Source organism: Aulonocara sp. 'chitande type north' Nkhata Bay, linkage group LG15 (genome assembly GCF_057382095.1).
Source record: "Aulonocara sp. 'chitande type north' Nkhata Bay isolate Kocher_YH1m ecotype deep benthic linkage group LG15, A_spYH_male_GT1.1, whole genome shotgun sequence".
NCBI classification, from domain to species: domain Eukaryota; kingdom Metazoa; phylum Chordata; class Actinopteri; order Cichliformes; family Cichlidae; genus Aulonocara; species Aulonocara sp. 'chitande type north' Nkhata Bay.
The window spans coordinates 5,751,458-5,769,119 of NC_141358.1; the positions used below are offsets into that span (position 1 = coordinate 5,751,458).

The 17,662-nt window shown below is 38.8% G+C and overlaps 1 protein-coding gene across 3 annotated transcripts in view; it reads right to left on the reverse strand.

Annotated features, from left to right (window-relative positions):
- The window catches only part of LOC147312342 (MAM domain-containing glycosylphosphatidylinositol anchor protein 2), a 198,961-nt gene that overhangs the window by 86,955 nt on the left and 94,344 nt on the right, over nucleotides 1-17,662 (reverse strand). For all 3 annotated transcript variants that reach the window (XM_086263598.1, XM_086263597.1, XM_086263596.1), the window contains exon 4: nucleotides 3,480-3,676. In XM_086263598.1, coding sequence (XP_086119724.1) covers nucleotides 3,480-3,676 — 197 coding nt within the window. The remainder of the gene's footprint in view (nucleotides 1-3,479; nucleotides 3,677-17,662) is intronic.

Below are 17,662 nucleotides of genomic sequence, written 5' to 3' on the forward strand. Positions count from 1 at the left end.
AGGAAACACTAACATTTATACCTGCAAATCTGATACAGTAATAATGCAAACTTTCACCAAACAATGTGAATAAAAAAGGTCTTATCAGCCTCATTTCACATTCTTGTTGCTGGTCAAATTGTATCTAAGTGAAGTGAACTACATTAGGCCTGCGGTTGTAAATGTTAATAAGCAGTTAATAAATTGATTTTCTTTCTGACCTTTTCCATAAGCTAGCTGGACAAACAGTCGGTTGCAGTAGGCATCCTAATTAATTACAGCAAAAAAACAAAAAAAACAAAGGTTTTTTTCCACATCTTGGCAACTCCAACACTGATATTACAGCCCATCACAAATTAGAAAATGATACATTACGGCTTATTGTCATTTTATAGAAGGTAACATTTGAAAAAAGAGAATATCATAGCACACAAAAACATCAAATCCATAAGTGTTAATTATTCTAATAGCCTAAAATTGAAGCAGAAATAATGGATGAAGTGGATAATTGTGCTATTTTCGACACATTGCAGGCAAAGTTTTGCGGCCAGAGGGAAAACGTTACAGACAGCAGGACGTGGTTTCTACAATAAAGCCACACCTCTGCTCGCTTAATTATGAACTGGTTTAAAATGCCACTCCTGCATTTCTACAGCATCAGTGGGAATATAAAGCATTTTGCTGGGCTGGAAAAATTGTGCCAGAGTGAAGAAAGGAAGTCGTAAAGATAAACTTAACTAAAAATCCATGGATAAAAAAGGAAAAGGAGACAAAAGGAGACAAAAGGAGACGCTGCAGCTTTGATTTAGGTCAGTTACAAGTGATTCCCTGAATAGTCTGCGGAGAGTTCAGGCAAGTTCCAATATATTGTTGAAAAATAATGTTATTAGCCATTTATATGTGCAAATTACTTGGAGTTTAGTCAGGATTTATTTGGGGTTGGATTCACGTAATGCTAATCTCTGAGTTTTGGGTTGTGTTCAAATTTCAGACCCAATTAAAGCTTTAATAGAGGGCAGGATGAAGGAGCGAGGGAAGGAGCAAAGAGGTATGAAGAGCAGGATGGAAGGGAGAAGTGTCTTTTGGGGCCCGGTTGTGCAGCGTCTTCAGACTCCTTCACCCACTCTATTAGTTCCCAGCCATCTTTCTCCATTTGGCCAAACATCAATTTCACTTTTTTTTTTTTTTAATCTTTTTTCTTTTCCTCTTGCCACTTCTTAAGCCTCTTTTCCCCTCTCAGATGTCTTTTTCTCTTTGTCATAGTTTTGTATTCTCTCAGACGCTCCATTCCACATACAACTCACATCCAATTCGATCAATTAAACAAAAAAGAAAAAGAAAACTACAATTCCCTCACAAGTGGCTGAACAATCTCAATCAGTTCTTTGTTGACTGCACAAAATCCATTTTGGAACAAAGCTTCTCAATTTTCAGACTGTAAAGAAAATCCACTTGATCATCTGAAAGAACTGATTTGTGAAGAAAAGTCTTTCCGCAGCCTTTCAGCATCTGCAAATCCTTAATATGCATGTAACTCATGAAACTGGGTTAGTGAGGCTGGTACTGCACTCTAAGGTATGCAGCAGGGTTTTATAACAAATAGCCACAACAATAATGTTATTGCCAATACATAATCAAATCACCTAAATCAAATAGAAACACTATAATTACGTGACAACGTGCTGCGTTGATTCGGTAATTAGCAACTGCCTCTTACTCATCTCGCTAAAAAAAAATGCAGAAAGGGTGTGCGGCTGTTGTGACAGTGTGATGTTGGGTTTGTTAACGCATTGTTAAATGAGGTCAAGATATATCATGATTTACATTTGTATGTGTATGCATCAGTTTTAAAGCTTTGCAGTACCTTTAAAAATATGCCACAATATGCAATAATACAGTGCATTACCGATATTAATAATGGCACTGCTAAGAAAGATGGTTTACTTTAGGTGCAGGGCTTTTTTTCTTTTTTTCGAAAGCCCATTTATATTCGTAATAAAGGCCATTGCGTAATTCATGGAGTGCAATGAAGCTTCACATCTGATGGCAAAAATAATACTTTGCTCTTTCTGTTTATTGCAACTGAAACCAAAACGCGGTCCCAAGGTGAGAGAGTAATATACTGTGGGAATTTCTGGAGAATTCCAAGCCTTTTTTTGTTTGTTGGTGTTTTCCAAAACTGCTTGATTTATAATGAAAATGTTTGTTGGAATTTCTTTTGCCTTCCCATGGTTAAACAAACAGCACACACACACATGAAGGTGCCACAGCTGCGACTTAATTCTGGTCATGAGTGGATCGCTAAATAAATATGAGAGCACGCTGTGAGACAGAGTTTCAGCTAATTTAGCACCTGATAAACAGAGCTTGTGCTTTGCCTTCAGAAGGTTATTAAATGGTTTCAGATCCTCTGTACGGTATCAGCCTATTTGTTCTTTCTTTGTAGTCTCTGGGGGAGGGCACAAGGTGCATGTCTTAATGACAGGTTAGGCAAAACAGAATTCAAAGACTTTTACCAAAGGTTCACATTCAAATGCTAACAACATTAGACAACAGTCAGTAAAAAAAGACGGCTGTGGAGTCATGGTTGGAAACTTGAACCCATCTTGATGTGTTATGATGATGGTGGCAATGTCAGACAAATCTACAGACTGGTCTGTGAGCATCTGGCAACCCGAGCAGTTTTAAGTGGTTGCTGGAGGTTGCGTCAGTTGCTGGGAAAAATGCAAAAAATGCAAAATCCTCAATCATAAAGGCTGACAGACCCGTGACAACCACCTGTCACTATGGAAAAACATATGTTCTCCAGCTGGTTAAGAAAAAAGCCTCCTTGCGTTCGCTTTGGTCACGAGGATATTGCTGTGATCATGTTTTTAATGGAAGTGGTGGACTTGTCGAGCGTTGGTCAAGCAATAAAGTCGTTCTTCGTACAGCAAGTTCTGCTGTCTCTTTAAAAATGCAACACCAGAAATGTTGTCTTCAAGGTAAAAGTATCACCTTTTGTAAGAAGGGATCAGCACTAAATCATAACTTTGACTGAGAATGTAAACCCCGTCCATTTCAAGTTCATGTTGCACTTTATCAAGTTGTACTATCACTCAGCTAGTAATTAGCAAATATTTGCAGAAAAGCATGAAAATCAACAGACAACCTGCTAGCAACCAAAGCAGTCACGAGTGACAGCCAACCCCATAGGAGCCACGGCTAATTAATCAGAAAGCACGTTTCCCTAGTAACCAATGGTTGTATCACGTCCAATATGGTGGATAACCCGCGAGCCATGTCCACATGGTGTCACATAGGAAGGCGCCGTGGAAGTCTTTCTTGACATTTGCAAACACTTTGTTGATGAATTTGTTGTCTTGGCTATTACATTTGTTTCGTAATTCTTGGTCATACCATGTCCTTCTTTTAGACCTTTAAAATAGATCAACTTTCTCTACATGTGCCATTCATTTTAATTTGAGATATTCATTCAAATCACGTTCCTGTCGACTTACCTGTGTGAAAAATGGCTCATAGATCTCCACACCCTTGTCTGAGCCTTGCGTCAGGACCTCTCTCCCACGATGCCAGCTGTAGCGGACAGGCGGGTTGGAGTTAGCCACACAGCGCAGGAATACAGTCCTCTCATAGTAGAACTGTTCCTTAGCTTCTCCTATACTCTGGTGCACTGTCACCACCGGGTCATCAAGGTCTGTGAAAGGATCCCACACACACACAGAGGAGGAAGGCATTAATAAACACTTTCCCATTTTTCACTAAACAACAAATCTATAGATCAATATGTTAAAATATTTCCAAAAAATAAATAATATATATATATATATATATATATATATATATATATATATATATATATATATATATATATATATATATACACATACACACACAATAATGGATTGCATTTATATAGCGCTTTTTTAGACACTCAACACGCTTTACAATTCTACTATTCATTCACTCTCACATTCACACACTATATTTTCCAGGATGCTGTAGCAATAACAAATCTGTACCGTAAGAGCAATCACAACTATAATCGCTCACAATACGCACTTCTTGATTGTGGTTAGAGGTCTGAGTGAAGGGGTCAGAATTCTCATTGCATTAGGGGGAGCCAGCAATCTGCATGGACTCGGGGGTCAACGTGAGAAAGGAGGTGAGAAGCCCACTACCTGAACTGTTTAAGTCAATAGGATGCCGCCAAAGGGCACATTGACTTCCCAGTCAAATCGAGCTGCTCTGTGCTCCAAGTCGCACTCCATTGTGAGCTTCAAAGACGAGAGAGGATGACAAATACTGTGCACAAAATGATGTTTGATGTCCATCACTTCAAAGAACACTGTTTGGCTGGCCTCTGATCTCATTCAGGCACTCTGTGATTTGACACATCTGTTACTCTACCCATTCCCTGACAGATCTGAAGGAAGTTTTACCCCAATACCAGACAGTTGGTTATTTGAGAAAGTGCCTGTCGTTGATTAAATGGATTCAAAGTTAATCATCTTACCCGGCTATCGCATTAAGCCTTGGCAAATGGTGTTCATCATAGCTGTGGTGTCTTTTAGCATGCTAATACTCGCCTTTTAGATTATGTCCATTTGCACGCTTAAAGAACGCGGGGAGCTAGCTGTTTCCCTTTCATCTCCATCCGAGATGCAATCAGTTTTTTCATGAGCAAAAAAAAAAAGAAAAGAAAAAAAATGAGGCAATTTAAGGAAAGGATGAGAGACACCCACGCAAGTTATTCTTCATCCTTAAAATTCTAACTGATAACGAGTGACCTATGAGGGGGGATATGATTGAGGGTGTTGATGGGGGAGTTAGTGTATCAGCCAATGTGCAACAAGGTGGATGACTGAGCTGGTGTTTTAATGTGTGAGCAAAAAAGCAAGCAAACTGCTCACGGTAAATACCCAAATATTTAATGATTATAAGCCTCTAGAGAAAAACTACACATGCTTTAGGTATCGTTAATGGATAAATTCATTCCTTTTAATTCTGCAGCTTTGGCCCACCCCTGGATTTGCAAAGGATCAGGTCCTAATCAAAGGGCTGTGGGCCACAGCATCCCTCCTGGACACACCAACCAGAGAATGCTGATTCCTCGGTTTCATTAAAGACATGTTCTGCCCTACAGCCCCTTAATCAAAATCTAGCAGCGGTCAATACTTCATCCAGGATCCATTACAGTGTCTCAGGTAAGAGCAATTACCTTTGGAGGGGTGGGGAGGGGAAAAAAAGCAGGAGAGGGGGGTGATAACGCTCTAGAGAAGACAGAGCAATTGCAGGGCCATTTTAGAGGAGCAGATTGCTCTAAGTAAATACACTGATTCATTATAGAGAGGAGAAGAAGAGTATGAATCCTACATCTTATCTCTGACTCTACCCAGCGTCTGCCTCATCCGTTTCCTGCTACAAACAGTCAGTTTACCAACTGCGGCAGGAATGGAGTGATTCATTGACAGCCCTATCTACCTTGGGATACATGTGTCATTGAACATTGGACCTGATAGGAGGATGCCTTTTTTTTTTTACTTGGTGACAACGAAAGTGCCTGTATATGTGTATATTAGGTAAGGAGCAGTTTGAGCTATAAATAGGGCTGAAATGATATGCAGAGGAGGAGTGGATGCTAGGAGCGCAAAGAGATAAATATGGAAATATGGAAATGCACGCAGTGGATTAAAATTTGATGAATTTCAAACAAAATTCCACCTCCACCATCATTTTTTTTCTCCCCCCGTAAGGATTGTGCATGTGTGTGTGTGTGTGCATGTCACTCTTGTGCAATTAGCTTCTGAAGTCACGCTTGACTGATTGTGAAGCTTAAATCCCAGAGCCCACAGGAAAACTGCGGTGTACAAGCAGTCTGCGCCAGAGTTGTTAGGGTTTGTAATTGCAGGTTTATGGGTTCACAGGCCGGTAAATCTGCCCATGTACAGCTAAACGCTCTAGCGCACTAACCGTAGCATCACTCCCGCTCACCTCTATCAGCCATGACAAGTCTCCAAACTCTGGGTTTCTCTGTAATGGGAGGCGGGGGAGGCAGCATGATGCACAAAAGTGCGAACGTTAGATGCAATGTGCATGCGAGGCAGTGGAAGTCTCACAAGACGAGCATAAAAGGGTACAACGCTCGGTTTATCTTCTTTTTTTTTAATCTTCTACACTGAAAAAAAACCTCAAATAAAACCCGACATGATGATGATATTCCCATTTGACTAGCAGAAATCAGATTTGTACTTTACAGGCCTACCAAAACATTTGTTGGACAAATAGGCACAAGTGAGTGGTTTGGATAAAAGAGAAATTGAAGACTAAAGAAGTCACTTCATTATCACATCAAACCATGGCTGCTTCCCTTTCATGTCCCCCCCCCCACTTACCCACTGCCAAAAAAAGGCAGACACCTACATGAAAACACACGTATTGCCCCACTCCACCTACACCAACATGCCACACACAGACGCACACTTTTTCAGTGCTGTCTCCTGGGTGCTAATCTAACGTGGGTTTGTCTATTTCTTCTTGGCTTTGATGTCTTTCACCCTCTCCACCTGACTTGCCAAAGTCACCTGAGAAGAGAGAGCCTATCAGGCTTCCGGGCTGTCAGCCATGAGCAACAGAGGGTGGCGATTAATTTCACCTAATCACTGTCCCAGCATGATTACCAGCGGGAGCTGCTGACCTGAATGACATTTGTGAAATGTCTTTCATGAGTGAAAACAGCTCTCTTATGTCACTGACAAGCTCTTTGCTTTTATTTTGTGCCAAGGGACCGTGAGCAAGTGCAAGAGATGGGTGGGAGTGGGGTCGAGGTCAGAAACTAACAGAAACAAAAGAAAGAGGAAAAAAAAGGCTTGGCTAGAAAGATATAGGATTAATGGACTGTTCTAAGGAGGACTGTTTCCGGGTCTGAATTAATGGCAATCCCCCTTTTTTTAAAAACAAATTTGGACAAGTAATCCTAAAAAAATCCCCCAGAAACAAAACAATCTAAAACAAAAGAAAAAACAATAAAGTTATCCTGACATTTATCTAAGTCATAAACTTGGTCTTTAGACAGTAAGAGTGGTTGCTGAGAATGAGTCTGCCACCTGATTTAATGTCCATCAAGTATTCATGTCTTTGTTCATGTGCATAGCAAGATTTTTTAATACCCGCGAGGGCCCTTTTTTCCCTTAATGCTTTAGATTAATAACAATAAACTGAAACTATGGGCACGGAGGACTCTACATGAAATTTCTGTAATATTCTCAGGCTAATGTGTTACGCTTGGGATAAATATAGCGCACAAAGATCTAAAATTGTTGACAATATGCACTGTTATGTGTAAACACACATCAAATAAGTGAGCCCAAATACACCATGATATAGATGGTTTGTAATTACTGTTTGCTGAATGATGCACTTTATTGCATTTCATTTACGTGGGTCACAAGGTTAATAACCCACTTTAGTGATATATAACATTCATCTCATGCAGAAGCCTCTGATGGAATATGTGAATCCAGCATGTAATTTATTGTCAGAACATTTCCTTTCCCTCCATCTCTCAAACCCTCGGCAATAGTGACCTCTATCTCATGGCTACACTCCACAATAACTACCTCCTGCTAACTGTATCTATTTGGTGTCATCTGTTGCTTCACACTAAAGCGTGATTGTCGAGGCGGATGGATGAGTTTGGCGGGAGGCTGAGGGCATGATGCATCTATTTCTGCAATAAGTCCACTCTGACGACGGCGCCTGTGTAGCAGAGATATCTCAGTAAACTGAATATCATTCTCTGAGACATGAGATATGAGCGTGAGCAGTTTCATGTGCTGCTCTGCTCTCAGTGCTGTCGGGGGGATGAAAGGAGGGAGAGGAGAGAATCCACTGAGAAACTCGTTCAGACGCGACGGTGTGGCATACACATTTCTGTGCCGAGAAACAAAGAAACAGTGAGTGGACACACTGCAAAATGAGAGTCAGTCAGAAGCGTAATACCCACATGGCTAGATTTCCAGTGATGTTAAATATCTAAAGGCTGTTGTGACAGTTTATGGCTTGTTATATGTATACTTTACTAGCTGCAGTGCACAGTGATAAGATGAGGCTGCGTAGGTTCCTTTTTTATTTGGCTAAACATGAGGGTGGAGTGATGTCTGCTTGGCCAATGTTCCCTCAACATATTCAGCAGACCATTGTGCAAGTTGCATTTAAAGAGGGCAGAGGTATTTCTGGTTCCAGTTTATTCAATTTCTTTTTTTCATATGGCAGATATAATTTGTACTTTCTCAGTTCTGCAGCAATATGCATTCAATGACAGTCCTTGAGCCCACATAATGATTTCCACCACAGAATGTGCTGGTTATTCATCTTTTAATGAAGGTCTCCCTGAGGGCAGGTCACAGTCATTCAGTACTGGTTGTTGGCCTTGCTTGTTGTGTACAAAGACATCTCATCATATTATGTACTGTAGATTATGGAATCCATAAATGCATTAGAAGCAGAGTTAAACTTTCTGGCACAACTTTAACTACTTTTCAGGTAGGTAAAGAAAATAAAATCATAACGAGTTAAAGCTCCTGCAACACTTGTAGCAAACAGAACAACATTACCGACTGACTGATGGCTTTTGGCTTCATCATTTGCCCAAATAGTTATTCTGAACTAGTTGCCCACACAGTCTTTCTCAAACAGGTGAACCGCTACCTATTTCTTTCATAAGTCTTTCTGACTTGCCGTGTTACTTATTAATGCTTAATAGTTGTGAGTTATTTCAACAGGTGTTTTGGTTATTCTTACACAACCCTTGCTCCTTTAGCAACTATCTGAAATGTGAGGCTAGGATTAAAATTTAAAAAAAGAATACATGTTTAAAAAAAATTAATTCCTCACTTTCAGAATTGTCTATTGTGTCTTTGTAGAAATGAATCTACATCAGATCTGTAAAACTGCTGCTGACAGCTAAATTCCTGCTAATAGCCAAACTTTAGCCCTGTGAATGTATTGTTAAAACTCACACTTATTACACACAATAGTGGCAAAGATGTAATATTATTTCAACTTGTAAAGCTGTAGAGCAAACTAAAAGAGGTAAAAGTAAGTATATACATTAAAGATTTACTATTCTGGTGAGTTCTTTGTGGGGGGGATTTTTATCAACTAATGACATGCAAACTCTGCCTTTTGTGCTCTCTGCGATAAACCAGTGATTCTCCTAAAATGTTTGGGAAAAAATGATGCTCTGACTTTGTCCATTGTGCAGAAAAACGATAGGATAATCTACAAAATACTTTATCTCATTAAGGCATGAAGGCTTCCTCCTGTTTAGCTTGAGATTTGTTTGGGCAGCATAAAATTGTTGTTATCGACTGTGTTATAGAAATAGACTCGCTTTTTCCTGTCTTTAGTCTTACTGATAAACAGGCTGTAACATTAACTTCATGTTCACTTTATAGAGCAAGAACAATAACAATCTTATCACCGAGTATCTTCAGCGTGAAAGCATACAGGTGCATTTGCATTGATGCAGAGGATTAATAACAGTGCAAATATGTCACACACAACTATGGGTACCAATTTAAATTTCAGGGTTTTTTCCATTTAAGTCAAACCTTTGACTTCTATTGTGACATCCATTTAAAGAACTTTTAATAAATTTATTAAAAATCAAGTGTTTAAAGTCAAAGCCAGTAAAGCCAGAAAATTTAAAAACACACTTTTGAAAACACATCTAATAAGCCATTTCTGAAATGAATGTCAGTGACATTTACCATTTTGATTTATATTTAAAAAAAAAAAAACTTTCAGCTTAAATAAAATTTAAAAATTAGACCATTCTTGTTTGCTAATGACGTACATAAGGTCATGTGTTTTTTTATTTCTTTTTCTGCCTTGACAGCATCAGTCACAACTCACTTAATTGACGTCAGTTCATTTAAAACATTTTTGCCTGGATTGTAACTGGCACCTAGAAATATGAGAATAATAATAATAATAATGACTTTTAAAGAATTAAATAGGCAAAATAGGCTTGCTGCCAATTATATGAAGAACTTGTTAGTCTCCCATGTGTCTGGCACTTACTTACATCTGGGCTGCTGGTTATTCTAAAGTTTCAGCAAGTAAACAAAGATCAGCAGGCCTTTATCATTAGAGCTCTCAAACTGTGAACAGTCTGGCCAGTCAAGTCACAATGTCGACTTCTTTATTGTCTTTTTAGTTTCTTTTAAAAACGTTTTTATAGCTTTCACAACCGTCTGATAGATGGCAATGTTGGTTTTAATTTTCTTGTACATTCTTACTATTTATCTTATTTTCTTTTATCCATGTCTCAGACTTTTTAAAACATTTTTCCTTCTGTGAACCTCTTTGTAACTTTTAGAAAAGTGCTTTATAAAAAATAATAATTATCAATACTTACAAATAAATAGCAGGTTTTGTTGTGATTCCATCTGAAGAACAGTAATAAATATCTAAAACTCATTTGTAATAAAAACACTTCATTAGGTTCATTAGGTCAGATAGCTTTATGTGTGCTATTTTACGCCACTATGGGACTATAGGAATATTTGAAATGAAATATAATCAGTAGGTCAGTTATTGGCGGTCACAACAGCTGTTTTATTAAACTGTGAAGGGGCACATCTTTGACATTGGGGGGTTTATAGCTGCTTCACTGCTGTCTCTGCCAGGAACATTAACCCAACTAGACATGCAGGGTTAAGGCTTATAAAGGGCAACACACCACCCTTGCCGTGGCACTTCTTTGGCATGCCTCTGTGGCACTGACTAACAAGCATTGAATTATTCATTAAGTATTTCAACATCTCTGCGTTTATTTGAAATTAAATTTGTACTAGGGGACGGGGAGGAAGTGGCTTTCCTCTCACTTTCTCTATGAAATGTCCCTTACTGGCTACCATTCTGCCTTAGGCTACATATGCGCTCAGTCTTTTTCTCTCTATCTTGAGTCATCATAGGATATACATTAGGTATCAAAGTAATGGTCTTTCAGGCCACAGTCATCGGGTCTGGTTAAGTATAATTACTGCCAGTTGAAGTAGCAGTGCAGCCTAAGTGAATATAGATATATAGATTTTGATAATGTAGCATGATGGTGAAAAAAAATCTATTTTTATTTTCTATAAGAGCTTATTTATAAACGCTGCATAGCTTGAAGTCAAAGCTCTGAAAACAGATTATGGTTAAGTTTACAGAGAAGATGCAGTTTTCCTCCAGCAAGAAAAAAGCCATCGTTCATTTTAACTGTGCTATTTAAACTGTTGCTTGAAGAGAGAATCTAAAGAACGCTACAACTCGATGTCCCTTAGAGACAATGCTTTTCCAATTATGCTGCGCTGCGCTGTCATGTCTGTAGGTGTAAGACCAGCGCCTGTTTGTTCTATGTACTCGTGGACATTGCGTGTGATAAATGGAGGGGCATACGTCAGCAGCCTGACTGAAAGGGCTGCAACCCCTCACTTCCTCCCGGTGATGGAAATGGGGAAATAATGAGGCCTATTTCTGCTCTGTGTGAGCAGTGTTTGTGTTTGTATGTGTGTTGGGGGGGTAAGGAGTAATGAATCTCCTCTTCATCCTCTCCCTTAGACACTGGCATCTGCCTCAGCCCATCTCCTCTCTAATTCATCTCCCAAGGAAAACAAGCAGGCCACAGACCACTGATCTAAACAACAACACCCAGAAAGCCACCATTAGAGTTGGAGGCAAAGCATCAGTGACATGATGGAGTTCTTTTCTGGTTTGAGCCTAATGACCTTCTCCTGTGTTCGGTTTGGACACCCAAGGAAGGTACATCTTTTGTGAACGATGATTTGAAAGCATGTTCTCTAAATAAAAAAAAAAAGTAGAGCATGGTAGCAGTAGTTGGACAGCAACAAAGAAGTTGAAAAAATAAAAAGCTTATTCAAGTAAAGCAGTAAATGCCGCTTTTAAGACATGTTGTAGGCGACATGTGTGTATTTGTTGGGGAAGACAAATGACTATTTCAGACAAATGAAAGAGCACTGAATAAAGCAAAATAAATCAATGTGACCTCTATTTGCGAGCCCAAGAAGAACATTATTACTATTAGGATTTGTTGTATATTGGATATATATTGATCCAACACTAGGGAAATATGATATTCCAGCTAAAAAACAGAGATATTCCTATTTATGTATTTCATTTTGGATTTTTACATCAAATATCATGATACATCAAATATCATGATACATGGATATATCTGAATAGGTATTATTCTTAGAAACTATTGGTTGGGCTAACTGAGGAGATATGGATTTCAACTGACCTTTAGTTTGTTTGTTGGAAAAAAATTACTCAGTTATTAACTATCTAAGCCACAGCACTTAATCACATGCATACTTGTGCTAAAGTATCACGCCATGAAGTTTCATGTTTTTATTAGAAAAAAACCACTGAATCTCCGATAATGACCACTAGGGATGGGTATTGATAAGATTTTCACGATTCCGATTCCATTTTCGATTCTGTTTAACGATTCGATTCTTTATCGATTCTTTTTAAAAAAGGAGAACACTAAGGTCGATTAGCTCAGAACTTTGTTTTTTATCTTCTCTTTGAATAAGATAGAAATTTAGGAGTAACATGACCTTACAAACCCAACAGTGAGATCTTAAGAGATCCACAGCCTACGGCTCTTCAATGGGGTGTCACAGGGTCCCCAGGAAAAAAATTGTAAATGTAAAATAATAAAATAAATATTCGTCTGTAGCAATAACAAAGTATAACATAAATTATTCAGTAGCAATTACACAAGAATATCCAGTAATGTCCCTGCCTACAATTAAACACATTCACTTACTGAAAATCGGGAGCATCTGCTGCGGCAAATGGGTGCAAGCCTTTTACCACAAACTTAGTCACTGCTCGGTGACATTCGTCTATCCTGGCCTGAAAGGAGACGCTACCGGTAGACTGCAGCGAGAACTGCCAGCATCTGAGCCAGACTCTGTCTGTCTCTCTCATCATGGTCACCTAAATGCACAGTAATGGCAGGTTTTGTAATAAGGCAGATCGCGCTAACATAATATACACTGTTAGTTGATTATTTACCTGCCGCAGTAACGGGAGAGGACGCGCAAACGCTACCGCTGCTGCTGGTTGAGATTCACGAGTCCGGAGTGGAATTAAAAACACGATATTCATTTAAGGTTATCGCGTGTTTTGTGAGCAAATGCTTTTGCATATTCGTAGTGTTTCCTCCCTTAAATGAAATATCTACTTTGCAAGTATTGCAAGTTGCCCTGTTGTCATCCGTTCTCATAAGGTATAACCAAACTTTTGAGCGTTTGAGCCGCTTACGCGCCGTGTTTCCTGCCAGGTAAATGACACAACGTGGTGACGTCATTCGGAGCGACTGGAATCGATAAGGGAATCGTTTGCAAAAATGGCAAACAATTCCAGGGAATTGAAACAGTGGGAACCGGTTCTCAACAAGAACCGGTTTTCGATACCCATCCCTATGGTAGGAGTATCAAATCCAAAAGCATTCAGAAATGAGCATCTTGTGAAGTCAAATCCTTTCGAAAGCACATAGTCGTTAGTTTTTTTTGGTTTTTTTTACATTTCAGATTGATCTTTTACTGCCTTAATGACAAATAACAATGTCCGTCCCTGCAGACAACATTACGTTATTCACAGGATGAATAAAAAAAGAGTTCTATTGACTCAAAAAAATGAATCCAAGGTAACATAATTATCATGTTGATTTTTTAACTTTATATTTAGGTCTTTTAACTGTTTTGTTTTTTAATGTTTCCATAAACGATGGCTGTAAGATAAACAGCTAGCTGTCATCTGTTGCCTTCTCCTCACCCAGAGAGATGTTAAAAAACAAAAAGCAGATCAGAATGAAATTCTATAAGGGATAATCACATTAGCATACACAACACAAACACACTGCAGTATGTTTTAAGCTCCTGATGGCGAGAAAAACAAAGCCAAGAGATGAGGTTGACTTCACTACTCTGATTAAGGGCCCCTCCCTAGAGCGAGTCCTTGAAAGAGTAATGGGCAGTCATGAACTGGCTTTACCTCCATTAACCAAACCAGCAAACATTTACATAATGTACACATAATGTGTTGATTCATTCTGTCCTGATTCAAACAAGGCTCAGATAACTCACTGCGGCTGTATCGTGCTATTCATCACACCAGGTCATTTACATTCAGAAGCACTTTAAAGGCACTGCACATATATCTTGATGTACATACATTATGGGATCTTTTCAGAAAACTATACAGGTACATATGTATCCACATCACCTCATATCATAGGCTCATAGATCATGTCACATAGAAGGACTAAGATGGAGCTCATCAGCCATTTCTCGTACGTAACTTTGCTTTTAGTTTCAAAGGGATGATGGAAATTCAATTTAGGGGTTTATTACCACTGTCATGTCAGACACTGGCCATGGACTCAATATGTTCAAAATTGAATATAACTGACTATATTTTGTGTATAGTTTGTATAATTTGTGTATTGTGTCTGTTTTGTGTATGTCTGTATCTCCAAGAACAAAAAAACAAATAAAATTCAGGGTCATGCCATATAATAAGCACAATCCACAGAGAGGGTGATGCCATAGACTTTTTCTATGGATTAATGAATAATATTGAAGCTGGCTCCTGTAAATCTGCACCGTGAAGTAAGTACTGATTTTAGATGATGTGCCTCTACTAATTAGTATTCATCACCACAAATATGCTGATTGTTTTTAACTGACTGTATCTTTTCTTCTAAATTTTTAATTTTGGAAACAATAAAAATAGTCACTATCTAATGATGACTTATCTTAACTACAATATCCTAAATTCCTACTGCATTTTCCTATGTTTCCATATATTTTAAACATTACAGCGTTTGCGTACTGTTTAGCAACATATCCAATAACGACAGCTTACATGGAAGCAGGAACAGGTACTATGTAAACCACATGTAAAAGGTACATATGGTATACAAAGGATATGCTATAGGTTCTATGACTCTATGACTATCTGTGTGACAGATGAGCTATCCATAATAGCCATTTGCTATCCTTTACTCATCCTGTCTCAATAATGGAGACAATTAATAATCATGAACAACCACAAAACTTATTGGTGCCATGTGTGTCAAGCAACCCTCCCACTTTTGGCTGATATTGATATTAATTAATACAACAACAACAAAAACAACAAAACTCAGAGGAAAGATACATGCAAATGGCTGTAAGCGACCACGCAACCACTGCTCTGTGTTTTAGCACTTGGATTACTATCAGAGGCAGGAAAAGCTTCATTAATCTAACCAGTTATATACTTAATTGCATTTTATGCTGTCTTTATGGACACTTTGTTTTTTAATAGATTTGGAACTTGGGGAATGAAGCTGTTTTAGGACATCCTGAAAAGCTATTTGCCCCTTACATCTATCCATCTATCTATCCATCTATGTGCACCTTGGTTAAACACTGCAATATGAGGACAGTGTTTCATTCCCATGTCTTTATAGACCATTTTCTTGTAAAAACCCCGACTTTCTGTTTGATACTTGCACGTAAGGTTAGAAACATTCAAAAGTCAGCCAGAGATGCTTTCACCCATTTCCTGGATGTTCTCCAGAGATGATAAAAAGGATATGTAGATCATTTGTTTTTATCAGTAAACAGTCAATGTAATGTTTTAATGTAATGAGAAGAGGGTCCAACACTTAACAATTGTCAGTTCTTTCAATCTCGGTTATAACTCAACCTATTGAACCTGCCTCCAGCACCTACTGCATCCAGCTGAACCCATTAATCCATAGGCTCCCCTGAGATCACCATCCCACACACTTCCCTCTGCCCATACCCAAATAAATTACCTAGTCACTTTAGAGGAGCCTCTCCTGAGTATATAAATGCAAGCAGAGAGGGCAAACATGGGTAATGAAAGGATATAGGAGTTAATAGGAAGTGCATAAGCATCACTCAAAACTCAGGTTTTATCACCGTAGTCTGTTTTTCTGAGTTAACTTTTTCTCCAGAATGCCTTTTCATGCTCTTGCTCTACATACACATTTACACCTTTCAGCAAGGCAGCCTGAATAAGACACCCAATGAAATAGCACATGCCAGTTTTACTGACCAAACTGGATAAAGAAAAGCCAGCACGTCCACAAAACAAACACCATCAGCTGCTGTTTGGTCTCTGAGCTCCTTCATGAACTCCATCGAGGAAAAGCAAACATCAAGCAGACACATTTCACCAAGTGAGCCCACCCTGCATGCTGCTGCAAAGTGTTGCACAGCTGAGGAGGCCTATGCCAAGACAAGTTAAGCCTTTTGACATGTTTGTGAGTCAGGACCTCACTGGTGAAGAGTGTGTTCATGCATAAGTGTGTGCTTGAACCCAATAGGAAGCATCAATTTTTGTTTCCTCTCACACATGAGACCATGTCACACAAAGACATGGGTGCATACTTAGTGCTTCTCACATGTCGAAAATTATTCAAGCTCAGTATTAACTCCAAGTCCATGGCGACACACACACACACACACACACACACACACACATACACACACACACACACACACACACACAGTGTCCTTATTAAAATTCGTTGGCTTCTGCATCAGTGCTGTAGAGTGAGGGCTGCATAAGTCCTTCCAAAGATAACACAGAGAAAGCAGGCTATTGTCTCTTTCTAATCCTTTTGAATGAATACCGGGAAAAGTGAAGCTGCAAGTGGACGTTTCAGTGCAATGACATCTACAGCCCAGTGTTTGCACAGAAAACAGGTGTTGTCTGACAACATCAAAATCATTTGCACAACATACTTAGGCAGTGCAAAATACTTCTTTCTTGTAAACTCTGGAATTCTTTCCCTTCTCTGTATTGCATTTTTATATGCTCAATTTATTCAACGCTTGTTTAAAATTGTTTAGAGCAATACATTTTGCCAGGGCAAGCAAGGCTAGCAGTGCTTGCTCAGGGAAATTTAAAAACATGTGTTAATTAAAACATAAACCTTTTAGCAATCTCTCTCCGTAAAGCTCTCCGTGCATTTTGTTGCATGTTTGCATCCTTTCTGTAAATTACTGCTATCTCGTGGCCACATTTGGCTATTGTCTCTAGAAGCTGCCTTGGCCAAATTTAGCATGTTAGTAACAGAAACAGAGTGCAGCAAGACATAGAAGGCTGTCAGTTTACATAAAAGAATAAAAGACCAGCAACACAAAATCAGGAAATGGCATATTTCAGGAAAAGCTGACCTAGATGGAGGAGATCTAAAGACTAGTCATTTGTTTTACATTTGATCATTTGTTGGATTCATTTTAAATGACTGTGAGGTAAATCTGACAATGACTGTTTTCTGATTTGCATATTAATAATTTTTAGAATTATATTACTTTTTATTCCAGATATAACCAATGTATCAACTGCTCCACAGTGATCAAAGTGAGACCAAAGTGATGCCTTCAGATAACCTGATTTAGCCAAGACTAGACTTAAATTATGTAAAAGGCACAAGCAAGCTGCAAATCTTCACAGTGGAAGACATAGCATCTAGGCAAGGGAAAATATATTTTGTATTGTAAGCTTTCTGGCTTCTGTGCCCTGATTTCTATTGACCAATCACATTTGAATAGACTTTGGTAGCATGTAAATAAACACT